Source organism: Prosopis cineraria, unplaced genomic scaffold (assembly GCF_029017545.1).
Source record: "Prosopis cineraria cultivar Desert tree isolate PC_DT_omini unplaced genomic scaffold, ASM2901754v1 PC634, whole genome shotgun sequence".
NCBI lineage: Eukaryota > Viridiplantae > Streptophyta > Magnoliopsida > Fabales > Fabaceae > Prosopis > Prosopis cineraria.
Genome location: NW_026555959.1, coordinates 29885 through 45347, shown reverse-complemented (window position 1 = coordinate 45347; position 15463 = coordinate 29885). Strand labels below are relative to the sequence as shown.

The 15463-nt window shown below is 32.6% G+C and overlaps 2 protein-coding genes and 1 pseudogene across 2 annotated transcripts; 2 read left to right on the top strand and 1 right to left on the bottom strand.

Moving 5' to 3' along the window:
- The first annotated feature begins 3166 nt into the window (after positions 1-3166).
- On the top strand, positions 3167-3846 carry LOC129297857 (miraculin-like). The gene is given in 2 exon segments (XM_054936195.1): positions 3167-3391; positions 3393-3846. Coding segments are annotated over 2 exon segments (606 nt in total). The 5' UTR covers positions 3167-3202; the 3' UTR covers positions 3810-3846.
- A 4503-nt stretch (positions 3847-8349) lies between these two features.
- Positions 8350-8963, top strand: LOC129297861 (miraculin-like; annotated as a pseudogene).
- A 3851-nt stretch (positions 8964-12814) lies between these two features.
- Positions 12815-13530, bottom strand: LOC129297858 (miraculin-like). The gene has a single exon (XM_054936196.1). The coding sequence runs from the start codon at positions 13492-13494 to the stop codon at positions 12883-12885; it is 612 nt and encodes a 203-aa protein (XP_054792171.1). The 5' UTR covers positions 13495-13530; the 3' UTR covers positions 12815-12882.
- Between the last annotated feature and the right edge of the window lie 1933 nt (positions 13531-15463).

Sequence of the window (15463 nt, the reverse complement as noted above, 5' to 3'; positions counted from 1 at the left end):
GGGACATTATTCTCCTTGCTTATTTTCTATCTAAAGGTTCCCTAAGTAGGGTTCCTTGGCATATGTACTGTTGTCAACTAATTATGAGACAATAAATAGATGAGCAAGTATTTTCCGTTTCACACGTGTCTTCAATTATATATATTTGAGTACTGCACTCTCATGGTTTTTTTTATGAAAGATTTCCTTTGTTTTGATCAAAACCTCCATATGTATCTCTCTCAGGACATCATAGAACCTCATTTGTCTCCTTTTTCCGGCTTTCTCTCTTGCACTCACATGCACAAATGTCAGCAGTTTTTGTTTCTTTTGTTTCTTTACTTGTGTGTGTGTGTGTGTGTGTGTGTGTGTGTGTGTGTGTGTGTGTGGTGTGTGTGTGTGTGTGTTTAAATCCAACCTGATGTGATCGACGAGTGCGGGAGGGAGTCCCAAAAAAACTAAATCCAACACATTTGCACAAAATTGATTTTTGCTAGGATAGCATCATTCTGCATTAATATAAACGCTATACTTTTGTGGAGATATATGAGCGTTTTTTTCTTTTTTCCAGTTCTTTTTAGGCTTTGGTTTCTCAAAATGTACTAGTAGCTCACAAAAGACTAAATGAGTTAGTAAAAACCTCTCAGCTCAATTACAGACATCAATTCAGAAACAATAAATTTAGTGTCTGTCATGAACTCATACCACTCTTGCATGTTCAGCGAAAAAAAGAGCATAAAATTTACATCCTTACTTGATTTTATGGATAGAGGTGGTTTTAGTCGGGCATGGATGAAAATAATTGTTTGACTTATTTTTAAGTAGAATATCCGTAGTCGCATATTTCTAAAATGATATAGGAAGGAAGACTAAGTTGACTAGCTCAACGTGGCTTAGTGAATGCGATCATATCTCAAATATTCAATTCTATCTGTGTCTGTTTGGTTTTTTATCATATATTCTGGATTCCTATCTAATGTGTTAATGAAATCTTATATACCTTTTGCTCTGTTCGTTATGAGCCTATGGGCCTTTTTTTTTTTTTTAAAGCCCATAGGCTTAGAAACGGCTGTTTTCCGCCAGCAGGGGTTCTCTTAAAAAGTTGCCAGCTCACCATTTACAAAATTTCTTGATGAATGATATTAATGTTCAAATAGTGAAACGGATCATTACAAATCCGTCAAGAACGAAGAAAGAAATATGTTTGATTGTCTGATAATTATAACTTTTTCCCAATCATCATGTTTAGTTTGAGTTCGTACTGAAGTATTTTGTTTGAATGGAAACAAATGAATGAAAGAAAATTAGACTCATTTAAAATATAAATAAACATATATAATTTGATATTTTTTTTCTAATCCTATTATAGAACGAAGAAAATGCTAGAAAGTTATTCAGATCATATCTACAAAATTATTATTGTTAAATTTATGATAAAGAAACTATACCATTATAAACTATAAAACTCTAATAAGACCACACTATTCATTTGCGGTTAGAATTTTTGCTCCGTATATACGAGACTCATATATTAGAATGTATATATATAATTACCATAATTTTTTTTACTAACAATTACCATAATTTATTCTCGAAAGATTGCTAAATGAACCATATCTATGTATCAAATATCACTACGTTTGCTGCTGAAGTCGGTCAGTACGTCCCACCTTAAAGAGAGAAAGTATAGACAGACACTACGTGTAAAATTAAAAAGAGGTTGGTTTTCAGGCTAATTGATACTGATACTCATTTCTAAACTGAAAGATTAAATTTTCAATTTCGATGGGACCCTTTTGGAAGAAAAAAAAGATAAAAAATAAAAAGAAGACGCTTTGCAATTTTGCACAGTATAGTAGACAATGCTTGCATTTGCAAAATATATACTCCCTCTAGTCCTTGTAATGAGTCATTCACAACATGTTTCATTAAATTAAGAAAAATCTTAAATTCATTAACTCTATCTTAAAATTTAATGAATTTTCACTTCTACCCCCAAAAAAATGAAAGAGATTATTTTTCATAATTTTTCTAATATTTAATAAGGACATAATGGTAAATATAAATATAGAAAATAGTAAAGTATCATATAAATAGAATTAAAACTAATTTTTTTCTCTCTACCTTATAAGTAGGACTAGAGGAGTATAGTAGGTGGTTATTATCATTCATATAATCAATCTAAAACATAAAAATGACTTATGCTAGCTAAGAAAATTATTTTTGAAGTTTATCAATTAAAATGTTATCACGGATTAATATCGCATTACTTACATATATAATCAAGATTATTAATTGACAAAATTTCTAACACCATCTTTTCAAAAGCATGTCGTCCCAGAGCTGCAAATCAACCTCTCTTCTTTTTTGGGGGGAAAAAAATGAAAGCTCCCCGAAATTCAAAATCGAGTCTTCATTACTTTACAATGGTTCCTCGTCTTTACCTTTTTCTAGAAAGCGAACAAAATAAAAATATAACATGTTTACCCATAATTTATCAAAGCCTGCGGGCTTCTCGCAAATATAAAGCAAAGGAATTGTCTGTTAGGGAAAGTTAGGTAGCCAATAAATTTTATTTTAATGAAATGTAGTCTCTGTGTAGATTAATTATCTAATATATTAGTATGAAGCAGTTAATCATTGCTGTGTTTATTTTTTAGTAATAAAACTATCTAATTGTATAGGATTCAAGTATTATTGGCGGCTGTAGATTTACTTCCAAAGACGTTTTCTATATTCACACATACTTAAATTTCAAATCTTGTATTTAAGCGACTATAGTTCCTTTCATTAGGACCAAAGCCAGTTGATTTATTATTATATTCTTTCTCATTCAAATTAGAATGCGAATATCAAAACTAGAAAGTTTTTTATATATATTTATTGCATTATGCTAATCAAAGAGCTCTTGTAATTAAACATAAAGTATACTGTATGGTATTGTTAGGCCCGGAACTGAGACGTGAGACTCACCGTCACTAAATAAAAGAGGGAGAGAGGAATTAATGCTTGAAAGTGCTTGAGAAGCAACTTGGCATGAAAAAGAAGACAAAGTGTATCCATCTACAAATGGTATAAGTCGAAATCCTTGACTGTCATTGCATGTATAAGTCCATGGATTCCGACCACGCTTCTACTATAAATTCATGCTCCATTCTCTTCATCTCTCATCACTAACCAAACTTGACTCACAAAGCTAGTTTGGAAGCATTCAAATCAAGCAATGAAGATCACATTAGTAGCATTTGCCCTTCTCTTCGCCCTGACAACAAACCCTCTACTCGGTACAGCCGGTCCAGCACCAGAGCAAGTGGTCGATACTTCCGGCAAAATTCTCCGAGCAGGCGCCAATTACTACGTGATTCCAGTTCCTAACCCAAACGGCGGTGGGCTTGCTCTTGCAAGCATAGGAAAAAACGTGCCCAATGGATGTTGTGGCGGTGCAGGGATATCGCGGCCTGCCATTGTCGTTTACTCCGGTCAACGCCAAGAAAGGAGTGATTCGTGTCTCTACTGACCTGAACGTCGTGTTCTCTGCCAGCACAGATTGTGATCAGTCCAACGTATGGAAGCTGGACGACTACGATGATACCACGGGACAGTGGTTCGTGACAACCGGTGGGGCTGTGGGGAATCCTGGACCACAAACAGTGAGCAATTGGTTTAAGATTGAGAAGTACGAGGAAAGTTATAAGTTGGTTTACTGTCCAAGTGTGTGCAGCTACTGTAACGTTCAGTGCAAAGATATTGGCATTTACGCTGATTCAGATGAAAACCAGCGTCTTGCTCTGAGCGGTGAGCCATACAAAGTTCAGTTCCGGAAAGCCTAAACATCTTTTCAATGACACTACAACGTTTTATGAATAATGTAATGATTTGTCCTTACAGGGACATTAATTATTCTCCTTGCTTATTCCCTAAGTAGAGTTCGTGGCATATGTACTCACTAATTATGAGACAATAAATAAATGATAATAAACGTTTATATATATAAAGTATTTTTAATCAAATCTCATAAAATTATTCAAAAATATAATTGACACTCCTTATATTTAACATAGGGCAATATTATATTTTTGATAATATATATTATTCTATATAATTATAGTTGGGATGGTTATAACTATTTTATTTTCTGTCATTATTTTATTCTTTGATAAATTTTTATTTTATTTTTTGATAGATTTTTTTTTTGTATAAATATATCTCATATTGAAATTAATAAAATAAATTATTATTTTCACAAATTGTATTATGATACTAGAGCCAGTGATATTTCTTTTTCATTATTTTTCCTTTTTTGCTTATTTGGTGCTTTTGAAACCTCATGGCACCCGAACCCATCATTCTACCTTCCACCATTATGAGTACTCTGGATGCTTTTGTACTTGTTGATAGAACTGCTCAATCTTCATCTTCTTTTGCCTCTTTGTTGTTCACTCAAGATTAATACAATAGGCTTCTTGCTCTTGTGCAAACCCCTGCACCTACTACTCCATCAACTCCTTTGGCACAAGTTAATCTTGTGACTACTTCTCCTTTCATTACTTCTCTCAATGCATCTTTAACATCAGGTATATCTCACTTACTTTTCTCTAAATGCCTTTCATCTTCATATATTATTGATGATGGCGCAACATTATCATATATGTTCTTCTATTGATTGTTTCTTCAAGTTAGTTTCTATTTATCCTATTTTTGTTCAGTAACTTGATGATTTTATTATTTAGGCTCATCATTCTAAAACCATTTATCTTTCCTCTGATTTTTATCTTATTAATGTTTTGTTTATTCCTCAGATTGACTATCATTTGATTTCTATTTCTAAACTTAGTTTTTACCTTCACTATTTCTTAATTCTCAATGCCACTCATTATTTCATCTTAGGCCATGTTTGGTACATCAGAATTGTGAAAAGGAAAATGGAATTGGACATGGAATTCTTCAGTTGGCTTGTTTGGTATATCAGAATTGCTTTCTCGACGAAGGAATGATTCCATCAAAATTGATGGAATCCAATTCTATTGTAGAGACCATGGAATCCACCAACTCAACATGGAATTGGCTTATGTGTCATTAAAAAAATAAAATAAAAGGTATCTTGAGCTTTAAAAGTACATTCTTTATTTTTTTATTGTTAAGTTTTTCATTAAAAAAATAAAATAAAGGGTATTTTGATTTTTTATATTTTAAATACATATACTTATTAAATTATATCATGATTCCATCTTCATACCAAATACACTTTTAAAACTCAATTCAATTTCGATTCCGATTTCGATTCCAATTCCAATTCTGATTTCAATTCTATCAAAAACTCTTCTATCATACCAAACGAGGCCTTAGTTCATTGGCGCTCGAAGAAACAATCCACTATTTTTCGTTCCTCTTTTGAGGTTGAATATCAAGCTCTTAGTTCTATAACTTGTCAATTACAATGGTTGCTATTTTTGTTGCAAGACCTTTAAATCTCTCATCTTTCTCTTGCAAATACTGGCCTTTTGTGATAATCAGCTTGCTTTTCATATTGCCTCTAATCCTACTTTTCATGAGTGCACTAAGCATATTGAGCTGGATTGTCATCTTGTTCGTGATAATAAGTTTCAAGCTAGCATCATCTATTTGCTTCCCAAGTATATTCAGAATTAAATTGTTGATATTTACACCAAGTCTATTGGAATTAGTCCCTTCAATAATCTCCTGTCTAAGTTGAGCATATGAGACATATATTTTTAGCTTATGGTAGGTAACATAGGGCAATATTAGATTTTTGATAATATATATTATTCTGTATAATTATAGTTAGGGTGGTTATAACTATTTTATTTTCTATTATTATTTATTCTTCAATAAATTTTTATTTTATTCTTTGATAGATCTTTTTCTCTTGTATAAATATATCTCATATTGAAATTAATAACACAAGTCACTATTTTCATAAATTGTATTAATATTTATGGATGAAATAAATTTTTTAAAAAATATCTTATATATAGGGATGGAGAGGGGAGAGAGGACTACATATTCATTAATTTGGTGGGCTACTGTTATGGATGAGTTTGGTGAAATCCAGTTACGTGGATAGATCCGACTAATTGTGGTAGCTCACAGGTTCAATTGGAGAAGTAATATGGATGAGTTCAAGATGGGATTGCTCGTATACACGACTTCATATTATATATATACATATATATGTTGAATTATTGTATCCGCTCAACTGACTTAGATTTTACCTTTCTATTACTCTCTGTACGCATTTTTTTATTATTGGGGCTTTTGGCTTTCATTATGTGATTACAAACATTTTAGGTAAGCTGAGTGAAATAAAAGGGAAACATCAGGAAGCTTGAGGCGGCGTAGCATGAGAATAATGTCTTTGGCCATTTAGAACTCAAATTATTATTGGATTAATTATTGTTTATTTGTTTTTTACTTGTTAGTATTCAATATTAATTTATTATTATTGATATGAGAGTCCTCTTAGTTGAGACTTGAGGACATGGAACTTGCATAACTGATTTATTTGGGGTAGTTGTTTTGTTATGCCACGCATGTTTAGGGTTTTTTCCCCCCTTAATTTACGTCATAGGTTGGAATATTTATTCAGTTCAGTTTTATCTATTATTAATAGATTTTTTTACTATCATGATAGGAGTTGTTCTTATTTTTGATTTAAAATTGTATGGTGAAACTTTTATAACCTTATAACTTTTTATACTATAGTTTAATCTTTTGTAAGTTAGTTAGTTTTCAAGTATTTTTTAAATAGGCAAAACTTTTATAATCATCGTAGCCCTTTAAAATGAAGTTTAACTCTTTTCTATTATAGTTATTTTTCAAATAAATTCAAATATCCGTTTTACTATGGTAACTATTCCTATGGGTTTAACTATATATTTATTACCATGGTATTTGTCCAAGGTTTTGAGTTGTAATATTTGGTGTTATAATGAGTCTAAGTAATATATATATATATATATATATATTATGTGTATTACATTTTTTTGAAAACAGAACATTAAAATTGAAGAAAAGAAAAGAAAATGACACCCATTATGGGGGAACGCATTCGGTGCTCATGACATTTTATGAGATTTGGACTGTTCTAATTAATTTAAATGATTTAAATTTAAATTTTTTATCATAATTAAAATTTATAAATTTTGAATAAATAAGTTCATCACCAATTTGAACAGGCTATATTTAACTTGGATGGTCCAAATTTAACATTAAATTTTTTAATAATTTTTATAAATTGATTATGAGAATTTACTTTGGATGGTTTACTCGTTCAGATTTAAAACTTTTAATTTATAATATTTTTGAAAAAATTTTGAGAAGTGTCAAATAAGAGATTATTTTTATTTTTAACATTGAATTTACAGAAATAAAATTTATAAAAAATTTGATTTTAAATCTATACCATATCCAAAGTAAATCTAGATATCAAGTTATAAAAATTATAAAATTTTTAATATTATATTTGAACAATCTAAATGGTTCATATTAGTCATATATTTTTATTTTGATAAATATAAAATAAAAATAAAAATAAAAATTAATAGCTTTAGATTAGAAATGTTCAGAGTAAATTACAAAAATTTCAAAAAAAATTATTGTAATTTTCTATTTTGTCTTTACCTTTTCTAGTGAGCGAATAAAATAAAAAAATTGAATATGTTTACCCATAATATATCAAAGCCTGCGTGCTTCTCGCAAATACAAAACAATAGTTTTGGTCAGCCAGGGAATGTTAAGTAGCCATTAAGTTTTCTTTTAATAAAATATAGTCTATGTAGATAAATTACTTGATCATATTTATTAATCACTTCCACTATTTTCACTATAATCAAAGAAAAATTTAAATTTTGTTAATTTAATTTATTAAAAATTTAATGACTCTTTTTTTAATTTTACCCCTATTAAATATAAAGTATACTTTAAAATCAAATATTCCAGCATTTAACAATCTTTCCAACATTTAATAAAGATAAATGAATAAAAATAGATATAATAATAATTGAGGTGTTCTAAGACAAAAAAATAATAATCACTCCCTATTCTAAATAGGACCAGGGAGTAACTATTTGGTCAAAGAGGAGAATACAAATTAAAGCATATTTTATTTCATTATGCTAAATAAAGAGGTCTTGTAAATACAAATGAAATCCCGTATGGTTTATTGTTAGGCAGGACGCGGTGAGAGTGAGACCCACTATTACTAAGTCGTAATCCTTGACCGTCATTGCATGTTTAAGTCCATGGATTCCGACCACGCTTCAGCGATAAATTCATGCTCAACTCTCTTCATCTCTCATCACTAACAAAACTTGACTTACAAAGCTAGTCTGGAAGCATTCAAATCAAAGAATGAAGCTCACATTAGGAGCATTCGCCCTTCTCTTCGCCCTGAGCACAAACCCTCTACTCGGAGCAGCCGGTCCGGCACCAGAGCAAGTGATCGATACTTCCGGCAAAATACTCCGAGCTGGTGCCAATTACTAAGTGATTCCAGCTCCTAACCCAAACGGCGGTGGGCTTGCTCTTGCAAGCATAGGAAAAACGTGCCCAATGGATGTTGTGGCGGTGCAGGCATATCCCGGCCTGCCATTGTCGTTTACTCCGGTCAACGGCTCAACGCTAAGAAAGGAGTGATTCGTGTCTCTACGGATCTGAACGTCGTGTTCTCTGCCAGCACAGATTGTGATAAGTCCAACGTATGGAAGCTCGACGACTACGATGATTCCACGGGACAGTGGTTCGTGACAACCGGTGGAGTTGTAGGGAGTCCTGGACCACAAACAGTGAGCGATTGGTTTAAGATCGAGAAGTACGAGGAAAGTTATAAGTTGGTTTACTGTCCAACTGTGTGCAGCTACTGTAAAGTTGAGTGCAAAAATATTGGCATTTACGTTGATTCAGATGGAAACCAGCGTCTTGCTCTGAGCGATGACCCCTACAAAGTTCAGTTCTACAAAGCCTAAACATATCTTCAACGACATTACAACGATTTATGAATAATGTAATTTGTCCTTAAGCTGAGTTCCTTGCATATGTGCTCAACAAATTATGAGACAATAAATAAATGAGCAAGTATTTTCTGTTTGACGTATCTTCAATTATATATATTTGAGTACTGCACTCTCATGATTATTTTGGAAAGAGATGATTATTTTCTCTGATGAATGGAATAAATGACTTCAACGCCAATGGCCCATATATTCTTTGTTTTGATCAAAACCTCAATTTATATATCTCTCTCAGGACATCTTTGAACCTGATTTGTCTCCTGATGTCTCATTTCCTGGTTTCTCTCTTGCACTCACACACATATATATCAGCAGGTTTTGTTTCTTTTGTTTTTGTTTTACTTTTATGTGTGTGCGTGTGCGTGTGCGTGTGCGTGTGCGTGTGTGTGTGTGTGTGTTTTTTTTTTAAATTATTCCAACCTGATGGGTGTGTTTTTCTTGTGGAGACATATATATGAGCATTATTTTCAGTTCTTTTTACGCTGTGGTTTCTCAAAGTGTAGCTCACAAAAGAGTACTAATGATATGCTTTTTTATTTAGTGAGTTAGTAAAAGCCAGCTCTCAGCTCAATTACAGACATTAATTTAGAAACAATTAATTTAGTTTCGGTCATGAACTCAGGCCATTCATGCATGTTCAGCGCAAAAGAGTATACAATTGACTTCCTTATTAGATTATATGGATAGCGGTTGATTTAGTTTGATATGGATGACAATATATGACTTATTTTTAAGTAGAATAAGGAGTATTATTTTCATAATTTTAATTCAAAAATTATTTTTGTAGTTTATGATAAGATATAATTATTATAAGTCTCAGAAATAAAAAGTATCATACGTGTTATTATATTTTCTCAAAGTAAAATATAAAAATTAAAGTAAGAAAATAAAAAAGGACACGCACTGTGGGGGCATGCATCAACACTTGCTTATTTATTTATTATTTTATTTTAAGACAAGTTGTAACCCTATTTGCCAACGGATCTGCTTTCAGTGCAGCAACCGTTTCAACATCCGAAAAAACTTGGGCCATCTAAATTAAATTCGGATGACACAGATTTTTTTTTTCAATTTTAATTTTATATTTATTAAAATAAATATTTATAAATTTTTTACAAGTATATTCAGCATTAATCTGGACATTTCTGATTTAATCTAGATGATCAAATTTAATATTATAATTTTTATAAATTAAATATCTTAATGTACTCTAAACAATAACAATATATTCAATATTAAATTTTTTTATATTTTTATTTTAATAAATATAATGTTAAAATAAAAAATAAAAACTTTAAATTTGGACCTTATAAATAAAAATTTAATATTAAATATGGACCGTCCAGAGTACATTCAAACAGTCAATTTATAAAATTATAATATTAAATTGGACCACCCAACTTAGATTAATACTGTCCAAATTAATGGTGAACATATTTATAAAAAAATTTTAAATTTTTGTCTTAATAAATATAAATTAAAAATGGATTGCCCAAATTTTTTTCTAGATGATGAAATAGTGCACAACAATTGATGAGCACCGAAGACATCTTGGGGAACCTATACAATTACTCCCTCCATTTTTATTTATAGGAGAAAAACCTATATCACACAATTTAAGAAAATCAATTAAATATATTAATTGTGTTTGAAAATAAAAAAATTGGACTACAATATCTTTTTATTAATTGTGTTAATCAAGTTTTCATTAATCGTTCTTATGGTTTTGAATGATAAAATTATGAGGAATAATTTAGGAAGTTTGCAATAAATATTTATTAAAAAATGTGATTTTGCTATATAAAAAAAAAACTAAAAGTGATAGTTTCTTCTATAAATAAAAATGAAGAAAATATATCATAAGCAACAGAAATATATACATATATAAAGTGTCCCTCTAATTAAGGACAAATCACAGTACTTAGGGAACTTATGGGTAGTATAAGCAAAGTAGACAGAATAATGTTCTTCTAAGCATTACATAGAAATTGAATTTTGTATGCCAGTGCAAGATGCTCGTGTCCACTGCTATCAATGTATGTCCTAATATCTTTGCACTGAACTTTACAGTTTCTGCACATACTTGGACAGTACACCAACTTATAACCATCTTCATATATCTCAATCTTGAACCAATTTCTCAATGTTTGTGGTCCAGGATTCCCCACAGCCCCACCGGTCGTCACGAATCACTGTCCAGTGCTATTATCGTAGTCGCCAAGCTTCCACACGTTGGGTTGATGAGGACGTCCAGTGTCTGTGTCAGTATTGAACACGATGTTGAGATCAGTAAAGACATGAATCATACCTTTCTTGGGGATAATGGGGATGAACGATAATGGTAGGCTTGGGATCCTCTTGCACTGTAATTACGTCAAGTGGACACTTCTGACGCTTGCAAGCTCAAACACACCGCATGGGGGAGTGGGAACTTGAATTATGTGGTAACTCCGACCTGATCGGATATTTTTTCCGCCCGAATCGAGAACTGGCTCCGGTTCATCAGGACTCGCAGGTCTCAAGGACTGTGGTTTCGTGGGGAAGGAAAGGAGAAGAGAGAAGAACAAGAGAGGTACGTAGAATTGGAATATTACTCATTGTTTGAGATATTTTGTGGTTGATGTGGAGGGGTGTGGGGGGACAACGAGGTCCAATTGATAGAAGAAATGCGGTTTTGCGGCATTATTTTAACTTAACTAAAAAGTATTAAAAAGAGAGAAAAATGCAACGTGGGACCATACAATGAAATTAACGGTTGACCTGTGAGTAACAGTTGCAATCTTTCTTTCGAATTATAAGTTTATTTAATAAAACTCGTTAATCCGATAAAATATAACCTGAAATTGACGGCTGAACTTGGCATTAACGATAACTAGGAGTGAAAATAGGCTAGACTGCGTTAGACTTTGGCTAAATACAGCTCAGGCCTGAACCTGTGTAGTACAACTTACTTGATGAGCTTATCTAAAATCTAGCCTGATCTAAAAGCCTATTTAAAAGTAAGCTTTTTAAATAAGTTTGCATTTTAGTTTTAAATATCTCAATTATACTTTAGGACTATTATAGTATACAATATATAATTTAATTTATCAATTACAATATATAATAATTAAAAAGATTTATCAAATACAATATAATATAACAATAAAGTAATAACATTAAAATTAATATATAAGTCTAATATGATTAAAAATATAACTAGAAATAAGAAAAAGAATATATTAATTAAAAATCAAATGATGAATGATATGTTTATGAGATATAGTTAGTGTGTGTGTGAAAAAATTGGCTTGGCCTAAACAAGCCTAATTAAGCTTGAACCTAGCCTGATCTATTTCCACTCTTTATAATAATTATTGATTCCATTTATATGACTTATGAATTTGATTAAAAAGCTTATGAATTGGATTCATCATAATTCATAAGTGGATAATGAATCCGACGAGACAGCATGGGTTTCCCCCATGAAACAAGCAGAACTACAATAAAATCACACTCAGTGGACAACAATATATCTTAATTTTTACCACGTTATTCTTAAAGAATTTAAAAATTAAAAATTAACCTACATAAAACATATTTGGAAGTTGTCCTACCATTTGAATTAAAGCAAAGGGATATATTAGAAAATTAAGGATCACTTTAATTTTAGCATATTAATTAGATTTCTTAATGTAGGTGTGCGAAATTTAGATTTAAATAGAAACGGATGAAGTAATGATCAAGTATTAAAAATACTTACAGACAACATAAGAACCCGATTGTACTCTTGTGGAACTTAAAACTATTATGAACAACGGCAACAATAGAGTCCCTCAAAGAACAAATTACATTATTATTGAACTTATTTTCTTATTGAATATTGTCGTACCTTCTAAAGACAACATAGAAATTGAACTTTGAACGGCGTATCGCTCAGAGCAAGACGCCGGTTTCCATGGCTGTCGGCATAGATTCCGATATCTTTGCACAGAACCTTACAGTTTGTGCACACACTTGGACAGTAAACGAACTTATAACTTTCTTCATACTTCTCAATCTTGAACCAATCCCTCACTGTTTGCCTCCCAGGATTCCCCACAACCCCACCTGTTGTCACGAACCACTGTCCAGTGGTATTATCGTAATCGTCAAGCTTCCACACGTTGGACTGAGGACAATCTGTGTTGGCGGAGAACATGACGTTCAGATCAGTGGACACACGAATGCGACCTTTCTTGGAGTTAACAGGTGTAAATGACACGCCTAGGCCCGGATCGCCGAGCACCGCCACAACGTCAAGTGGGCATTTTTCTCCAATGCTTGCTAGAGCGAGCCCGCCGCCGCCTGGGGGCTGAGGAGCTGGAAGTACGATGTAACGGACGCCTGCTTGGAGCTTTTTGCCGGAGGTATCGATGACTTGATCCGGCGCTGCATCGGCTGCTCCAAGAAGGGGCCTTGTGCTCAAGGCGACTAGAAGGACAAATGCTGCTAATGTGATCTTCATGAATTCTCTGATTTGAATAATGCTTCTTCTAAGCTAGCTTGGTGGGAAATTTGGTTATTGATGGTGGATGAAGAGAAGTGAGCATGAATTTATAGCTATAAAGTGTGGTCGGAATCCACGCACGGACCTGTGCATGCATTGAATCGTAGTCAATGATTCCGACTTATACGATTGGCAGATGCAACAAAGGCCTTTTGTGTTTCACTTTCATATCAAGTTGCTTCTGAAGCCTTTTCAAGCTTTTCCTCTCTTGCGCTATACTGTATAGTGATAGTGAGTCTCTCTAGCCGGCTCTTGCCAATCAATACAACACAACGCAGCACTCGTGTTTAACAAGTTTAATAAAAAGTTTAGTAATTCTTACTTGCTACCTCAAACATGTATTTGGATTCTATAAGTGTCTCAAATTTTAGTAACACTTGAAAATTCATGTTTACTGAAAATAAACAAAATGGTAAGTTAAAAGACGACAATGTTATAAGAATAAATTTCAACAATTTCTCTACAAACACATAAATTGATGAATTAAAATATGGGACATGGAAAAATGTATGGCTGTGATTTAATTTGTATTTTGCATGTGTTAACATCTTCGATAACTGTTTAATTGAATCAATGATTTTTATAATACCATATGAAACACACTCGTTAAGTAGGTGAATTTGTGCCGCCTACTAAATTGAATTCTGATCCCATCAAACACATACCCCAAGTGACCAATACCTGTTGTTAGTTTGTGAGAGGCCCACAGTCTTTGATAGAACATGGGAAAGCACGTGCTATATTTGATTTTATTGGCTAGCCATAGTGGAACAAAACCTATGGACCAGGGGTAGACACTCGGCGCCATCGGTTTTTAAAGAACGGCGAGTCTTCATTTGCTAAAGCGCAGGATGGGGTGGCCTTCAAGACAGCTCCCATTAAACCTATGGTCAAAGAAAGAACGAGAAATGTCAAACATCCACAATGTTAATAATGGGCCGTCAATAGCAATAGACAACGAAGCCCAATACTGGGCCCATGGTTCTGATTAGCTCATGTCAGTATACATCAGGAAAGGGGAGCAGGTTCTCTGCTGCTGCCTGCTCCTGCTCCCCTTAAGGAAAGTGCATGGCACAATAAAGAGAATCTCAGTGAGACTTTGAAAGCTTGGCATAAAGACACGTTTGGCAGCGATTGATAGAGCCTAATAAATGAAAATTCTTATTCAAGAAGCAGCGACTTGGCAGTTGGTACCAGTGGCTCCAGAAAATTAAATTAGTGGCTGATATTGGGTGATCAGAACTCAAATTTTTTCACGCTTAATCATGAAAAGAAGGGAATTCATTTGTTACATACCAGATTGACTAAAACAATGGCCCCATAGGCTTAGCCCTTTTAAAATTTATTTTTAAAAAAATTCCAGTAGCGGCAAAATCGGCTTCAAATTTTGGGGAAGGAGCAAATTGGGTTGTGAACTCCCCCCCGCAAAGCCTTCCAAACTCACGAAAATTAGTATAATATAATTATACAAAGATCATGTAGATTCAGGCCCTAATTCAAATTTTTAAAGGATTATGCCACTCAATCATTAATTGAAGGGCCGTGAATGTTGGACTCATAACATAGCTTGAGGTTAAAAAGGACCAAATTTTTAAAAGAAAAGTTAGTAGAGGGAATACTGGTCATTGCATTCTCAACAAAACTCATAAATCTCCCTAGATGGAGGCATGGCAAGAGACGGATGCTATATATATGACTACTCGTCTTATATCTCTTTAGGGGGAAAAAAAATAAGAGATGGATTCAACCTTGAAAAATCAATGATTTGTAGTGTATTCAGGCTTCAAAGCACAACTTTATTACGCCATTAAAAAATAGGTTTGGGTAGCCCTCTGAGCTCATAATAATTTTTTAAAAAAAAATTAAAAATTAAAAGAAGAAATATGAATGTTTTGTAACTGTAATTCATTTCCCAAGTCAGTTTATG